This window comes from Podarcis pityusensis (genome assembly GCF_964106645.2).
Source record: "Podarcis pityusensis genome assembly, chromosome: 1".
NCBI lineage: Eukaryota > Metazoa > Chordata > Lepidosauria > Squamata > Lacertidae > Podarcis > Podarcis pityusensis.
Window position 1 is genome coordinate 96,044,517 of NC_138028.1, and position 18,056 is coordinate 96,062,572.

General features: G+C 38.5%; 1 protein-coding gene across 3 annotated transcripts in view; it reads right to left on the minus strand.

Annotated features, from left to right (window-relative positions):
* Positions 1-18,056, minus strand: part of DPP10 (dipeptidyl peptidase like 10) — a 580,058-nt gene that overhangs the window by 45,404 nt on the left and 516,598 nt on the right. For all 3 annotated transcript variants that reach the window (XM_081006655.1, XM_081006654.1, XM_081006656.1), the window contains 3 exons: positions 6,337-6,457; positions 4,871-5,025; positions 2,838-2,935 (listed from right to left, as the gene is read on the minus strand). In XM_081006655.1, the coding sequence (XP_080862781.1) occupies positions 2,838-2,935; positions 4,871-5,025; positions 6,337-6,457 (374 nt within the window). The remainder of the gene's footprint in view (positions 1-2,837; positions 2,936-4,870; positions 5,026-6,336; positions 6,458-18,056) is intronic.

Consider the following 18,056-nt stretch of genomic DNA (forward strand, 5'->3'; position numbering starts at 1 on the left):
TGTTTTCAGTGATATGAAGTAGTCAGAAATAATGTAAAATGCCAAGGACATTCTGCAAACACTCTGTGCAAAAAGGGTAGCCGACAAAGGAGCACAGATACTTGCTTCCATAGAAAAAAAGAAAAGAATAATAATAATCCCCAGCACTGTATTACCAAATAGATTGCCTGCCTGCAAACATTTGTAGCTAAATCAGTTTTATCAGTGGTACAGAAAAATGCTCTCTCCTTCTAAATCCTTGTTAGATTGCCATGATGAAACTGTTACCAAGACCACCTAGTACAATCTGTCATGTCTAGGCAGTTCAGTACATTATTTGTGGCTACTGACAAACAGCTATCACCTGTCATACTCTACAAGCAGACTCCTTACCCACCAGACCTTCTATGGGAAATGTGGGCTGTTGAGGAGGCTGCAACACTCAGTGCTAGTACTGGGGGTTGGGTTAAGGTAAATGAAGGATACACATCATTGTAACCATATTAAGTTAAATATCACTCCCAATCCACACACTCCACAATTTCAGGGAATATCTTCACATTTTCTCTCATTTTTACAGGAAATTCCCAATATTCAGGAGTGATGACTTTTCACCTTTCTCTTCCATACAAAAGCCTCAGAATCAGCACACCCCTAATTTAAGCTATTCTAGGAACCTGGGATGCAATTTTCAAGTACTGCACTGAATGAAGCAAAACTCTATTATCTAATACAATGCTACTCAAAAGACAGTGGCTTCAAGAATGCAACTCTAAGCACATTTTAGATCATAGCATATGGATAACATGACATTAATGTAGATTTGATTAAATATTCATTATTGTTTTTACTGAAATATATATACCTATATTTCCAAACTGTAGGAATGATGAATCACACTGTGTATAGATATAGGTATAAACACACACACACACACATTTCTACAGATGTGCATGCAAAGACTGAGAGATACAGTTCAGAACAACATAGTTGAATGAATGGATGAATTCATAGTTGAATATGCCCTGACATCTGTAGCATTTGGGAATACTACCCATTCCACCTGATGTTTAGCTCCTATTTGATTAGCAAGGAACTTTAACAAGTCATCTTTCTATGCATCACATACCATCTCTTTGGGAAAGTGTTTTAGTGCTTTTCCTCTTTTAATTTGATGATTCAAATTGTTTGCATTAAAATGCATTCTAATACACTTATTAGAATAAAAAACTGTCAGAATCCAAACCCCAGCAGCACAAAGCAAGACCAAGACAGAAATCTTAACATACACAGTCATTAGATTAAGGACTGTTTTCAATGTATATACAATAACACACAATTTCTGTGGAGTGGGGGAAGAAGAGATAGAAAATGGACAATCTCTCTCTCTCTCTCTCTCTCTCTCTCTCTCTCTCTCTCTCACACACACACACACAAACACACACAGACCCACACCATATATATGAATGGTTTATACTGCTTTAGAGCAGCAATATTCAGTAACCAGAGCATGATTTCATAGATAAAATGGATTTTCCTAGACATGTACATGGTCCTCAAAGCTTCTGTAAAGTAACAGCAGAATGGATTTTTAAACAAGCTCCAACTCAAAGAGAATATATCAAATGCATGGAGCTTTTAGTAAGAATGTATGAACCACAGTTTTAAAAACAAGACTGTTGTCACTTTGATCTGCAGCATTCTTGCAATCTTCCAGCTGGTGGGATATTACTTATGTGCCTACACTTGGTTGAAATGATTAGAGAAAGCCATGTTTGATAGTCAGAGCCAGAAGGATGAGTTAGAAGCATTTCCAGTTATGACTGAGCCTTGGTATGGTACAATCAGGTCACATCTACACTATATGTGCACATTTCTACCACTTTCACAGGCTTGGCTTCCCTCAAAGAATCCTGGATGGGCTTTACTAAGGTAATGGCTACAGGTTCTAGTTCTGGGGTTGGTCAGTTTCCATAAAGAACTTTATGTTTAAAAGAGAAGGGAAGAATCAGTATTCTAGGAATTCTATAAAAACTTTATTGGAATACAAGCCTATGAGTGGGACTACCAGTTTAAAGAGAGTGTAAATTTTGGGCATTAAATATGTGAAGAATTATCTGTGTTTCCAAGTAAGAAAAGAGATGGAACAGAAACTGGCAAGCTGTAACTTAGTGGCTGTAGTCTCCTGATACTGGTTGGCTATGGTGTCAAGAGAACCTGAACAGAGGTGGCCAAACTCTGTAATGGTCCCTCGTGCAAAATCCTCTTTTTTTGCAGGGGAGGCTCCAAATTGAGTTTGATGATATACCTGTATCCAACTACATACCTTCTGATCGGAGGTGAAATGTGATTATGAAGAGAAGACGTTTAATTAAATATGATGTCTGTGTCTTCACTATGTACTATGTAGAAATCATAGATCCATATTTATATTTAATATTAACTAACATGACAAAGCTATATTAGAATAATAATCTAATTAACACCAGTAACTTTAAATTCGTTCAGTTCGAAATTTAAGGGTATTTGTGAGCTGGGTGGGCCCCTTAGATCCTATGGGTCCCATGCATCTCACACCCAGTATGCTGTTTATGACAACCACTAAATCTGGACCAAGTTATTATGCAGAAAGGATTGTACTTCAGTTCCATTGCATTGTAATGCATTGGCCATTACAAGCCTTATAATAAAGATACAGTCTATTTAAACCCAAGCTGATAGTCCTGCTGTTTTTTCCAGCTACATGTTACTTCCAGAAAACTGTTGCAGGACTGTTAACTTAAACCGAGATTAACTTCAATTTATTTGTGCATGTAGAGAGTCACAGATAGTTAATTTTCAGATGACATACTGCTTACCTTGATTTAAAGCCATCTGGTGGCATGAGTTCCAATGTATGTGTTGGTCCATACAGATTGACTACGTATAACTTGACTGTTGGATTCATTTCTCCTGCCTTTGAAAAGAATGGATGAATAAGTGTGATATGTATTTGCAAAGACACAGAGAAGAACCACAGCTGTATGTGAAAATGTTAAAAGATGGATAGCATAGCTAACCAATTGTCATCAAATACATACATTAGCTGAATTCATGTGTCTTAACCAATTGTTGAGAATGCACAACCCTATGCTCCCAGCTATGAGGCCATGAATGACTACATACAAGAAAACATATATTCCTGTAGGCCTGGTGGAATGTATTACATATCCAGAGTAAAATGATTTAAAAACATGGATTTTAATCTAAAATGGGGGGGGGGGGGAGAGAACAACTATTATTGAAAATATTTACTTTCTGGATGGACTATTCTGACTCCTGTCTTTGTAGTTTGGGGAAGATGTGTACTTCATACACAAAACATTGTAAAAGTGGAGATCAGGCTTTCAAGTTAAGCTGTGTAAAAAGAAAGAAAAACACCTAACCTTAGTTATCACTTGCTTGCAGCCCAAATATGCTGCTGCCATGGTGTTACTTTGGTGTGTTTTTTTTAATCTTCTTTGTCGCTGACTGATTCTAGCTAATCAGGAATTATATAGTGACTACATTATCAAGGCATCAGAGAGCCAATCAGGACCACTTCACGACACCACTGAGGGCAAATGAATCTCTCAGATTGTCCTTATTCTGATGGGCGATGGATGTGTCATCACTGCTGCAGAAAGCAAGCAGTCTGGCATTCTTTTCTCATTGCATATGTGTTTTCACTGAAATAATTCAAGTCATAGATGGCCAGCTGCATGGCAGAATTTGGGCAGAACCTGAATGTGGATGTCATCCATATGCATTTCATTCCTTTCACTGAAATGTCCATTTGAATGTGTAATGCCATCCCAATAATGTTGCACTGAATCAACTACATATATTATGAGATTAGGATGAGGGAATGTTGCCTAAACAAGAGGGATGTGTTCTGTCTTCCCTGACACCCATCACCTTGTAAACACTTTTCACAAGGGGATGTCAAAGTTGCTGAAAAGGACTGGTGCTTTTTGTATCGGATGAAAGCATTTGTAAAAAGTGCCATGGAAACCCTATTTTGGCTCAGCAGCAGTCATAAATATTCCAGTAGTAATGAAGTGGAATACTGTACTGCAGTAACAAAGTCCTTTGTCAATATTACCAGATCACTAGCTTCATAATTAATTATGGTGAATTGAAAGCTAACAGAAGTATTAAATAAAGGTAAAGGTTTCATTGCCATAATTCTGCATTGCCTGTGATAAATGGAACTTGACTTTCATTTCCTCTTCCCAAAGCTTAATTTTATTGTACAGCTTGTCTTTAATTTTGTTTTCCTTTTGGCACTATAGAATAAGACATTGCTAAAGAAAACTAACAAAGCGATTCTAGAGATTAATTTTCCTGCTACTGAAAAGAAACAGGATATCAACTGATTTATTAAGTAAAAATAGTGTTGCCATTCAGTTGTAGGCACTGTCATATCATTTAACAATTTAATTTAGTTAAATGGAATAATTGTAACTGTCAAACAGATCCTATTACACGATAATATTATTAACTTGTTATGTTTATATTAGTTTTTATTTATGATTTACTAATATTGATAGGTGAATTCAAATATTCACAGCAAAAAAATACTTGAAATCCTGCTGATCCAAATGCTTGTAAAAAATACCCAAACCCTCCTGATGTGCATCATATGTAGTTATATTAATATATTATGTTGTCCTATACTAAACAAAAGAGCTTTTGTTTTGTTCTTTAATCCAGAAAAGAACAAAGCTTTTGTAGCTTTTTGAGAAAACAGTGTGTACAGTAATTTCTGTAAAAACCATGACAACAAAAAATGGCTTCCTTTCCTTTTTGAAATAACTGTTTTGGCAACACCTTATACAAGTAATGAAGATTGTATGTAAAGTTTCCTTACCTTTGGATAAGGGTACTGTTTTCCTCTGGGATACAGGAATCCAGTAAACCGGGGAATAACCATGTTTGGTACCAATGAGTCGTTTATCATAAGAAATGCCAGCCTCTCTCCATCAGGTGACCACCAGTGAGTTATGTGAGAATGAAGGAGCTCCTCTGGGGGAGGGGAGGGAAAATGTTCTTAAAACCCATGAAATTAACAATTGTCATATATAATTCAGATCCCAATCTGAGGGAAGAATCCTAATCCACTGGCTGCCCACAACAGTATCACCACTTTCTCCACTGTCGTCTAAAGTCTGACTGAAGATTGCTTTATATACACATTTTGCTGCTGTTGGCAAACTTCCTACTGTTAAAAATAAATCAAACAGAGCAAACAGACAATGCTACATTATTTTGTACCAGTTAGGCCATAGCACAGCCAGGAGGCTGTGATTTTGTATATTCAACTAGATTAGTACTGTTTTGAAATCTGTTCTTCAATATATTTAAAAAAAAATTTTTATTTTTTTTTTACTGCAAAAAGGCTTTTCTTTTCCTTTTTTGTAGATCTCATTCTCAGAATACTTAGAATTTCTGTGATTGTGGGGTTTCAGCTTACTTTATTCTTTCGAGCTGACCCAAGGTGGTGTGTCTGTTTCCTCTCCAGTAAACCTTTCTGCAGTCTCCTTAGCTGCTCACACTTCCTGATCTGAAAACACTCAATTGGAGGAGTAACCTCATGATATCTTTACCTAGTCTTCATCTGTGGAAAGCTGGAGAGGCTGCAGAGTGAAGACCACTGGTGGGATGATTTAATGAATGAAACAAACAGACACCTGAGAATTTCATTGACACACTCTCTCTCTCTTTATATAAGTGGCTGGATCTCCTTCCATAGTCTTGTGAAAAATATAAATTGAGATGCTGCAGGAAGAAATGTAAAATGCCAACAGCTTTTTAGCTGCCTTGCATGAACCACAATTTATAATGCTTGTCTTTATAACCACAGATTACTTCCAGGGGACTGTTGGGTCCCTTATTATTCTGCATCCCTATATTTATTTGTATCAGAATAGTTATATGCAACCAAAGTATAATATTTGTGATGCAATGCAAAACTAATAGTCATATTTATAAGTTGAGCATAATCATATACAATTTCTGCAAATATGCCAATGAAAAATAGGTGGAGTAATTTTCAGGGCTGTTATGCAAAATAATGTATGTTCTTGTTCTGTTCCCTTCCCCATACAATAGTTTTCTTCTTGAAACAAGAAAATAAGAAGGATTTTGACAATTTAAATGATCACAAACAAAAGCTTATATATAGGCATCCCTTTGTTATAATGCAGACAATTTTGCAAGAAAACATTAAAAAGAAAAATCAACAGCATTGTCCTATAATGAACAGATTGTTCTCAGAAAAATTGAATGCATGTATGTCCTCTGCATTTCTAATAAAGTTGCATCTGTGCAATTTACCTTCATATAACCAGTCTGCAATTCCATTAAATACAATTCCTTCTTTTCCAGACGATGTTAGTCGCAGTGAGCTACTCTTTACATCAGGCTGGTAGTAGATGTTATTTTCAAAAATGTAAATCTAAATTAAGTAAGAGGGGAAAAGGTTTAATGCAGAAGCTAATGAATATTTTCAAGTTCAGTGACAGGGGGAAAAATATGCAGTTTAATAATATTATGTACTGTAGAGGATAACTCTTTCTAGTTTTCCACCAGCCATTTCCTTCCATTTACTGCTTTTTATTGTGATGTAGATTCCAGACATTACCAGAATGTGGAAATGGATAGAAGCTGAATAACGCACATTCACGTTCACCCTGTTGACCCTCTCACAACTCCAAAATATTCTCATTCATCTACATAGCAAATGTTGTTTTGCTTCATGCTGTTCCTGAGAGGGACCAAGATAGTAGGCTGTATGCTGAAATAGGACTGAAACTGAAGGACATAGCTGATATCCACAAGCTAAAGCTTATTTTGCTATTTCATCGTCTCTATATTCTAGTTTTCTGGAAGTCCTACAACCTGTGTTACGGCCACCCAGCTGTGTCAGCTGTCCTGATGTCATTGTTGGACCATAAATATTCAATCTGTTAGTGGAGCTGAGAGTTGTTAGTGCACAGTAGACCTAATGCACTTTACAGTTTAGTTGCTGAATATCCCGCCCCTCTGTGAGCTAGGCCCAGCAAATCCCCTCAGAACCCACCTCACCAGAGCAGCTCCCTCTGCCTCTCCCTCCCTTGCAGCTGGGCCCCAGCTCCAACCACGTCACAGTGGAGTGACCCAGCAGCGAAATGTGTAGCCCCACAAGAAAGAGGAAGGGAAGGGAGAATGTGCAGTCATTTCCTAACCTCGCCCCATGATGTGCTCGGCTTTCCCTCTCTGCCCTTGCCACCTAAGATCAGTTCCTCCTCTCCAGATATCTGGTAAACATATCCATTCATAATTATATTTATTAATCTACCTGTGCTTTTTTCTAGAAAAAAAGGTGCCAGTACTGTGTACCAGCACATACCGCCAGAAAAAAGAACTGGTCCCACATATATGACTTTTTAGTTGCCATTCTAATTCCAGGGTCCACCAGCCACCATATGCATATAAATTGATTTGATGCATGTGTTCTTGTTGTTTTGCGCTCTCTCTGTATACTTTTAAAAAAAGTATTTATGGAAATATTGTAACTGTTTATATGTTTTCATTATATTGTAATTCGCTTTGGGATGCCTCGTGTGAAGAGAATCATAAATGAAATAAGCATATATATATATATATATATATATATATATATCCAATATGGATACTAGCACTCCAAACCAGAACTGTGAATTCTCATTTCAGAATAAAAAACTATAGTTCCACACAGGCATTTGACACTGTGTACACAGTATACACAAAGGGTTGTATACTGGATCCCTTATGGACAGGCCATGAAGTGTTACAGCATTAGACCAAAAATGGTGGTCCTCTAATAAGTGGCTATTTTTTCCTAAGTTTTAAAAAACATTTATTCCTTCCCTTATTCATTTACTGTATATACTCGAGTATAAGCCGACTTTTTCAGCACATTTTTAATGCTGAAAAAGCCCCCCCCCCGGCTTATACTCGAGTGAGGCCGGTGGCAGCGGTGGCGGAGGGATGAGCAGCCCGAAAGGAGCCCTTTCTCACCGCTGGTCCCGCCACCGCCGCCCGCCTCTCGCAAGAGCAGGCACAGGAGCCATGGTTGGGAGAGGTGCTGCGCTGCACTGTGCCTCTCCCAACCGCGGCTCCTATGCCTGCTCTTGCGAGCAGCAGAGGCAGCAGCGGATGGACGAGCAGCCCAAAAGGAGCCCTTTTGGGCTGCTCCTTCCTCCTCCACCGCCTTTGCTGCCACCACCAGGTTTGTGGTGTGGTGAACCGGCATATACTCGAGTCAGTAAGTTTTCCCAGTTTTTTCTGCTAAAATTAGGTGCCTTAGCTTATATTCGGGTCAGCTTATACTTGATATAGTGGTACCTCGAGTTAAGTACTTAATTCGTTCCGGAGGTCCGTTCTTAACCTGAAACTGTACTTAACCTGAAGCACCACTTTAGCTAATGGGGCCTCCTGCTGCCGCTGCGCCACCAGAGCACGATTTCTGTTCTCATCCTGAAGCAAAGTTCTTAACCTGAAGCACTATTTCTGGGTTAGCGGAGTCTGTAACCTGAAGCGTATGTAATCTGAAGCGTTTGTAACCTGAGGTAACACTGTATAAGGTATCTTTTACAGTGTCTTACTATTTTACTCTCTTTGGGACTCAAAGTTACTCATTAAAGTTGTCCTTTCCTATGTGCTTGTAAACAGCGGCCACAAACAGCTGTGTTTCCACAGAACTTAATTACTTTTTATAATGTAATTGCATAACAGAAAAGAACATACTAGCGATAGTGTAAAAAACAATGCACTTCTGATACTTTAAAAATACACAGGTATCTATCACTATAATCAGTTTAGGAGAACACAAAACCCTCTCATCTTTACACATAACAGTATGACCTTTGCTCCTTCAGCTCAAACACTCAAGGCTTCTGGGGCACAGAACTCCCACAGAGAATGTCAAGCAATTTTGGTTTAAAGAAACATGCCCCCTAAAGCTCAAAGCGATACACTCTTTCCTATCTCACACACACATTTTATACTTTTATTTGAACATTTCTATCAATCTATTGTTCTCTGGCCAATCAGGTCTATACAGCACTCAGTGTATCCAAATCCCAAAGTACAGAATGACCCAATTTCTAAACAAGAGGAATGTATTTAGAAGGACTTTAAATGATTTCAACTTTTTGAATAAATCCATGAGAGGCACTGTTAAATAAATGAGAGGACTGTTAAATCAGTAGTTCTACAAATATTAAATAAAAGAAGTGACAGCATCCAGTTTTAGGAAAGATGTGAAACTCATGTAATAATTAAAATAATGAAAGGCTACATAACCTACAGGTATGAAATGGAAGTGTTGCTTGTTTCTCTAGCCTTCTAAAAATATTACTAGGTATATTACTAGTAGCCCCAAGGTATAAGATTCACAGGTTTAAGACTGAATGTTGTGTAAGCAGACTTCTACCTGTGCCGTGGGACTTCACCTTCCCCTCCTTCCCCACTGTACCCCCAAAATCTGCCCTGGAAGATCTTCCAAAGATGAGAAATCCATTCCACTGGTGGGCGCTGTTGAATTGCACCCAAAAGTAGTACTGTATGTTATTTATAGGGCTAATGAAGATAATATTCATTATTTATTTTTAATACTAATCTCAGATACCAATCTACTCAATAAAAGAATTGTTTTCTGTTTCTCTACTCCTGTATCATCTTGGAAAAGATGCAAAGCATTCATAAACTTTCACTTAAAAGTTCTATTAGCTATGCTATGACTTATCAGATCCACATAAACACGCTGTCTACTGGAGAGAATCTTGCACCCACTTTGCTCCTCCATGGTCCTTTTACCATGGACAGCATGCTACAACAGCTAAACCAAAGTCTGACTGAACCCTGGATTGTGGGGTTAAGGTCTCTCCTTCCTAAACACAATCATGAGTGGTGGTGGAAGAGTGTGTACTCACTTCGCTCCTCTTTGGGAGCAGGCTAAGAATGGCTGACTTTTGGACCATGCCAGCTGAATTTGCTTCCTTTTGGCTGCTCATCCATTTATATTAGCTGGCTTGAATTGCACTGCCAACCTGCACAAGGAAAAATATGCTACCTGACCAAGAAACTAAAGCCAAAGACTAAGTAGGATTTTTTTTTAAAGTCGCCCTCTGTTATGGGACCAAATCACTGGAGGTTTTGGATAGAAGAATTGAAATTTATAAAGATATCCCAAGACTACTGCTTGATCTTAGAGCTGCCTATTCTGAACTTGTTAAACTACTAAGGAGCAACGCAATTCCATTCAGGTGGGAATTTCCCCAAGGAATATCTTTTACCTTTAGAGGGAGAAAGGTTAAAGTAAGAACACTGGAAGAGAGAGACAAATTCCTGTCTACATACGGAGAGGACCTTCAAAAAGGAATTGAACTACCTTCTGGGCCTGAGGCAACGCCAGTACCAACATCAGCATCTGTGGAACCTGAAGATCCTGAGAAGATACCACCCCTTGAAAAATAACCAGATAGTTCAGGATGTCTCTGCAACTGTTGAGCTGGAATATTAATGGTTGTAACATTCCGGAAAAAAGGAAGAAAATATTTCATATATTAAAAAAAGAACAATTGGACATTATTTGTTTACAAGAAACACATGTGACGAGGCTCCACAGAAAAGTGTTAATAAATAAAAGATTGGGCCAGGAATTTGTATCGTCCGACAAAGTTAAGAAGAGAGGCGTGGTGATATATGCAAAAGAGAGCCTGTCACCTAAATTCCTATTTAAAGATGAACATGGAAGAATTTTGGCTATTGAGATACAATATCAAGGAGAGAAACTGCTGATATTAGGAATCTATGCACCTAATGAAGGGAAATCGGAATTTTACAAGAAGTTGCAGGAGACAATGCTGGACTATCTAGACTACAACAGCATCATAATGATGGGAGATATGAATGGGGTCGTATCAACTAACATGGACAAGTCACAAAGTCAAAAAGTTACAAAAGACGGCAGACTACCTAAAACTTTTTTTGAAATGACTGACAATATGGATTTGATTGACATTTGGAGGACAAAGAACCCACTAGGAAGAGAGGGAACATTCTTTTCTGAAGCCCAACTGACCTGGACAAGAATCGACCAAATATGGATTTCTAGAGGCCTGGCACCCAAGGTCAGAAAAGTGGAAATCTGCCCAAAGACCTGCTCCGACCATAATGCAGTAAAGATGGATATGACACTATTACCAACTGGATCCTTTAGATGGAAGATGAATGACAATTTGTTTAGAGATCAGGAAATTACCAAGAAGGCCCAAAAAGTTTTGAAGGACTATTTTGAGATAAATATGAACAATATGGTGGAAAAAAGAATAATCTGGGACGCAAGCAAAGCTGTAATGAGGGGATTCTTGATACAACAGAATGCAGTAAAGAAAAGAACACAAAATGAGAAAAAAGATAAGATCCTGGATAAAATAAAAGAATTAGAGAAGAAATTAAGAGTGAATCCGAAGTCACAGCCAACTCTGAGAGAAATTAAACTTTATCAAACACAATTCTCTAAATTGATAAATCAGGAAATTGAATGGAAGGTTAAATTAATGAAACAAAAAACGTTTGAGTCGGCGAATAAATGTGGAAAACTGCTAGCTTGGCAGTTGAAGAGAAGACAAAGATTAAATACTGTTACAAACTTAGAGGTTGATGGAAAAAACATCCAGAATCCAGTGGACATTAGAAAGTGTTTCCAGAGATACTTCAAAAAATTATACACCCAAGGGCCGCAAGATGATGCTGAGATTAAACAATTTTTGGCAAAAAACGGACTATCTAAATTGTCACAAGAAAATAGGACAATCCTGAATTCTAAAATAACACGACAGGAGATCGAACAAGCCATCCAGAACATGCAACTTGGCAAATCTCCAGGACCAGATGGGCTGACCTCCAAGTACTATAAGACATTAAAAGACTATTTGATACAACCTCTGATGGAGGTCAGTAATGAAATTATGGAGGGGAAGAGGGCACCGGAGTCGTGGAAGGAAGCGTTTATCACATTAATACCAAAGTCGGAAGCTGAAAAGACACAACTTAAGAACTACCGTCCCATCTCTCTTTTAAATGTGGATTACAAAATATTTGCAGACATTTTGGCAAATAGATTTAAAAAAGTTTTAAATGAAGTAATTCATAAGGACCAGGCCGGCTTTCTCCCAGGAAGACATCTGTTTGCTAATACAAGGAATATTATTGACATTTTGGAACTTTTGCAAACAGACATAAATGTTATGGGACTACAATTCCCATCATTCCTGACCACTGGTCTTGCTAGCTAGGAATGATGGAAGTTGTAGTCCAAAAACAGCTGGAGACCCAAGTTTGGGAAACACTGGTCTAATTGATATGATATAATTTATGATCATGAGATGACTACGCAAAAATGTCACTAATAGGTATAGGAAGTTGTATTATTCAGGTCACAGTGCTCAATCCAATATAAATTTTGTGCATCTTCCAAAGCTTAGATATCTGACTGTCAGCTCACCACTATAGTCGTATATAATATTTAGAAGAATTTCTTGTGTTTTCCTTACCCAAATTAGTCTGAGTGTAATTTGCACTGCCAGCACTTCAAAGTTGTTGTTTGCTATGTTATTAATAAAGCTATGGCCCTTTAACCTCATATGGTTGTCATGTGTGTTCATTCTGGTGTGTGGGTGTGAGAGGGACATCACATCTGTATAGCACTTTCACGGTTTTTAAAGTGTTTCACAAACACTATCAAGTTGTAATTCTTACAACAGCCCTGTAGGGTAAAGCATCAAAACAACGTGAGGTATATATTTCTTTTTCTGTAATTTATTTCACTGTATCAATACTATATTGCAAGTACTGAATGTTCAGTGCAGTCCTATATATTATGATGATATATAGCATAATTCTGAAACTGCAGTTCTCCTGAAAATAGTTGAAAGAGAAATTGCTTACATGGTATCATATATAGATTCAAGTGTGTTCTCATAAATTTATTGGTGGCTTTGTGCCTAAAAAGCTTTCCCTGATTTTTGGCATGAAGATAAGAAATAAATTGAAAAAGGCAAGAGGTGGAACCAGGCTATATTACCTTGCATGAAAATCCTTCTTTTTTTCTTTTTTTTAAAAAAAAGCTTTTCTCCTAACTGTCCCTGTGTGAAGACTAATACCTTTGATTGCAATTTATTTAGTGATTAGTAAATTTGAAATATTTACAAGCTGGGACACAAATACATGCACACACATGCATATTTCCATGTTACATCACAGAGCTCTTATCCCTTGGCAGTACCGTTCATGTACCATTTTGTTATTTAATAAATATATCTTTGGAAATTAGGATTAGAGGGGGTTTAAGAGTTTATCATAATCACATTTTTATGATACTGTGAAGAATTAAGGGCGCAGTCACATTAACATGGTACCTCTGTAAGGAAGCCTCCATGATACTGGATATTTATAGTTTCATAATAAAATGAAATGTTAATCATCCAGCTAAAGTAATTGTCATCTCTATGATGATAAAAACAAAGGTTTCAGGACCCAGTTACTGGTTCACATGCCGTTATCTGAACAGACATTAATGGAATTGCTGATTTCATGGTTTGGCAAGCGCTTCTGATACTTCAAGGCAGTGGTTTTCACCCTTTTTGAGTCCAGGGCTCCCTTGACCAGCTACGTTCTTTCTGTGGCTCCCCTGGGAATCCCCACTTATGCAAGGGTTTCATTCTGGACCACTGTTCACATCGCCAGGATGAGAGTAAGTGGGGATCCTCTCTACTCTGTCCCTGCCCCACCCCTTTCTAGTGCCATTTTCAATGTGTGTGTAAGTGGGAGTGTGCGTGCTGATTGTGCACAAGTGAGGATTCCCCTGTACCAGGTAAAAACTTGTGTTGTTTTGTCATTTAGTGGTTTTGCATATTTTTGTTTTGGGGCAAAGGTGCCCTGCCTGACCTCACCTTTGTGTTTGGTCTGGATCTCCCCCCCCGCCGCCGCCTTTGATGCAGCGGAGAAGGAGAGCTAGGAGGGGGAATAGAGAGAGAAGCCACTGTTTCTGCAGAGGCATGTACATTTTATCTTTAATGTGGGGTGGCAAGGTTTGTTTTTTAAAGAAATGGGTGTGAGAGGAAAGGGCACACACATGGAGAGAGAGACGGGGAGGAAAAGGAAGAGGGAGCGATACAGAGAGGAGCTTCTACATAGCGCACCAGAATTGTACAGGGGAAAGGACTAAGAATCTAGGACATATCTGGGAGAAGGCGGTGTGGATTGGTGAGAGTAGGCAGGAACAAGGAAGGGGAAGGGGAAGGCAGTGGCATGGAGGACGAGGAGGGAAGAAAGATTGGCTGGGGCGCCCCTGAACATTCTTCAAGTCTCCCCAGTGAGCTGTGGGTCGCCAGCTGAAAACGACTGCTTTAAGGAGAAGAATTCTTAGTGCCCACTGCAAACATTAATCAATTGAAGAGAATAGCATCACCATTTCCAAGAATGCATGCACACACACTCTCTCTCTCCAAAGACAATATAAAAAGGCAAGTTAAAAGACTATATTATTATAAGGCAGTTTGAGCTACAATACCATAGCATAATATCTCTAACCTATTTTGGCTCCATTGTCTTCTTAAACTCAAGCAATCAGTACTCATCCAGGAACAGTAAGCTTATTATTATGCAATCAGGTTACCTCACAAGTTCTTGACAAACACACCCCTTGCAGATACAGGACAAAGGAAATTCTCTGCCACAATGTACTTCAAGTCTTTTCCTCTCTAAAAGTACTGCATAAGCTTTATGCCATGAGGTGAGATCGCTCAGGGATGGTGTTTATGTTAGACACACTCACAAGAATCAACAGGTTGAATGAGCAGGTGCCCTTCTGTAAGCTGAAGGCCTCTTCTGCATGCAAAAGAACTTTTTCTGCCTCTGTTCAAGACCACTGTGTAAGAAGAGAGAAAGACTATTGAAATGTAGAGGTGTACTTACATCTGTGGCAGGCATTGTGCTTTCTTGCACAAGGTCTTTTTAAATTCTCTCAGAATTTTATTATTATTATTATTACTTAGCAGCCCTTTGTGGCTTTTTATATGCTTTTAAATATTGCCCAACCCCAGGCTTCTTGAAGTTCATCTTTGCTGTGGCGAATTTTGTATTGTAACTGTGTTTCCATGGTTTTGCATTATATGTTACATTTCATGTTACATTTTTACATGCTCTACCCAGAGCATTTCTGTTATAGGCTGACATAGAAATTAGGACTGTGCACTGGGATCTAGCCAAATCCAAAATTGAGTTGGGCTAATATGGGTAGATCCCACCTTTGGCCAGCACGGGTTGATAGAGCTCAGGGTCGGCCAACCTGAAGCAATATGGGGTAGTCTAAGGCTGTCATAAGATGGGACATCAGGTGGTGGGTGGGTGGGGGATAAGGAAAGGCAGGCAGCTTCTGCAAAGAGTAGCGCAGAGCCGTTTGCAAAGGGGCTTTCAATCAGTCACACATTGCACTTGCCTGTTCCCAGTAGGGGAACATCAGTACACAGTCAACCTGAGCAAAACTGAACCCAAAATTAAGCACAAAAATGGCTGAAAGTCATATTCCTTTTCAGGAGGTCAATACAGATGGGTTGTATTTAGGCACTGAAGGCGGCAAAATGTTGAGCAGAGACAGACTCGCCAAATGTCCCTATTTTCCAGGGATGTCCCTGATTTAGAGAAGCCATCCCAGTTTCTGAATTGATCCCAGAATGTCCCGCTTTTCCTTAGGATACCCCTATTTTCATTGACGAAATATTGGAGGGTATGGAGTTATCCAACACCTGAGCTGTCTGAAGGAAGCCCTATACAGTGGTACCTCAGGTTTAAAGAACTTAATTCATTCTGGAGGTCCGTTCTTAACCTGAAACTGTTCTTAACCTGAAGCACCACTTTAGCTAATGGGGCCTCCTGCTGCAGCCGTGCCGCCAGAGCACAATTTCTGTTATCATCCTGAAGCAAAGTTCTTAACCCGAGGTAATATTTCTGGGTTAGTGGAGTCTGTAACCTGAAGCATCTGTAACCTGAAGCGTATGTAACCCGAGGTACCACTGTATAAGGATGTTTTTTATGTTTAATGTTTTATTATGTTTTTTAATATAGGAAGCTGCCTAGAGTGCAGGGGCAATTCAATAAGATGTGTGGGGTATAAATAGTAAAATTATCATTATGCAATGGGATGTCCCTACTTTCATCAGAAAAATGTTGAAGGGTATGCAGAAAGTGAGAGAGGGATAGGCATAGGCTTTTGCACAGCATCAAAAGCACAGAAGAGGCCCTTGGGATTCCTAGGCTGAGTGTAAGTGTGAATTTAGCTACGTTGATGGCAGAGGAGAAAGATTTTTTATCACACTGTTCCATCCGTTAGATTACTTCCACCAAATGGCTTTCAATACAAAAGTCACAAATGCAGTAAAAACTATTCAGACTCTTGCTGAGGTACTTTGGACCCAAGCCATTTAGGGCTTTAAAGGTCAGTGTCAGCATTTTATCAGCTGATTGATGGGAAAAGAGGGTTGCAATTGGATAAGTACAATGCACCATCAAAGATAATGGAATTATTCATTGTACGTTTCAAGGATCAGTAGGTTTTGTGACAATTTACCCTCTGCACACCAGGTTTGATAACCTCCTTAAACTTAATGTTCTAGACTAATAGATAATAACAAATGTCTGATGTCTTGATGTAGTGAGTACACAAGAATTCACACCTCACTGAAACTTTTTTGTGTGATTTGCAATAAACATATGGGAATATTCTAACCATAGTATATTGCTGAGAATATTAATCTTGTATTCTTGTCAGTCCTGCTTGTTTATTTTATTGTCTTATTTCTTATATTTTTAAACTCTTGTGTATTATATAATATTGTAAGACAGGACTAGTACTGGGCCCACAGAAATATGAAGCAAAGTGCTGAAAAGAAGTTGTGTGTCAAACAGTGGTGAAAAATCAACCCAAAAGATCACTGAAGGGGAGCACATTTCACAGGCAGGTAAAATGTTCACAAAATGGGTATTTATTAAGTCAAAATAAAAGCGGCAGAATCTTTGGTTCCATCAGACTAAAAACTAGTTTTATACAGAATGTGGATTGTGCAAAAATATAAAAGGGCCAGTAAAAATATTGTCACCCCAAGACTGTAAATACTGAAAGATGTGTAATAAAGGATCTCATTGTTTAGTTTGGACTCTTCCATTTTCCTAAAAATGGAGAACAAATAGGAACATCAAAAGGAAGTGAACTGAACAAGGTCAACGGAGCATGGCAAATCTAAATGGTGAAGTCCACTGCAACATGATGAAGATTATTGAAATTACTGGATGGTTACAAAGTGAAATATACTCCATGTTGATTTCCAGGAATAAATGTTGTCAGGATATCCTGCTTACATTCAGGTAATCAGCTTCTCTATCATCCATGACACGAATAACTAAACATTCAATTCTTCAGCTCCCATTACATTACAAGTCTAGCCTATATGACATGTCTCCTTGATGTGATATTGCCAGCTAATTAGCTGAATGATTTAAAGCCTTCAAGATGTTTTCCCATATGAGCTAGTTGCATATCCATTTGTTCTTTTTCCTGTTCCTGTGTATATAATTGAGCCAACCTCAAAAAGAGTGGATGAAATTAATCCATCACAAGTAAATGGACAAGAATCATTATGTCCTGGTCATCAATATGCAATGCTCAACACTGAGATAAAACATGAATTTCTTTGAAGTTTGGAATAATTATTAACATGTTTCTTTACCATGCAATCCATAATACACATACACTCAGAAGTATATATTCAGAAGTATGTTGAAGTCATCTTGAGTTCCATGAAGCTTAATCCAAGGTAAGTGGGTATCAAATTATAAACCCAATGTAACAAAATAAGAAGGGACCAAACGTTTTATACAGGTGGTAACCATTTTAGACGTGTCCAATTGAAGCATGATTGCTTACGTCCAGGTCCTTTTTGGACCCAGAAGAGGGCAGGGTGGGGTATAATGGG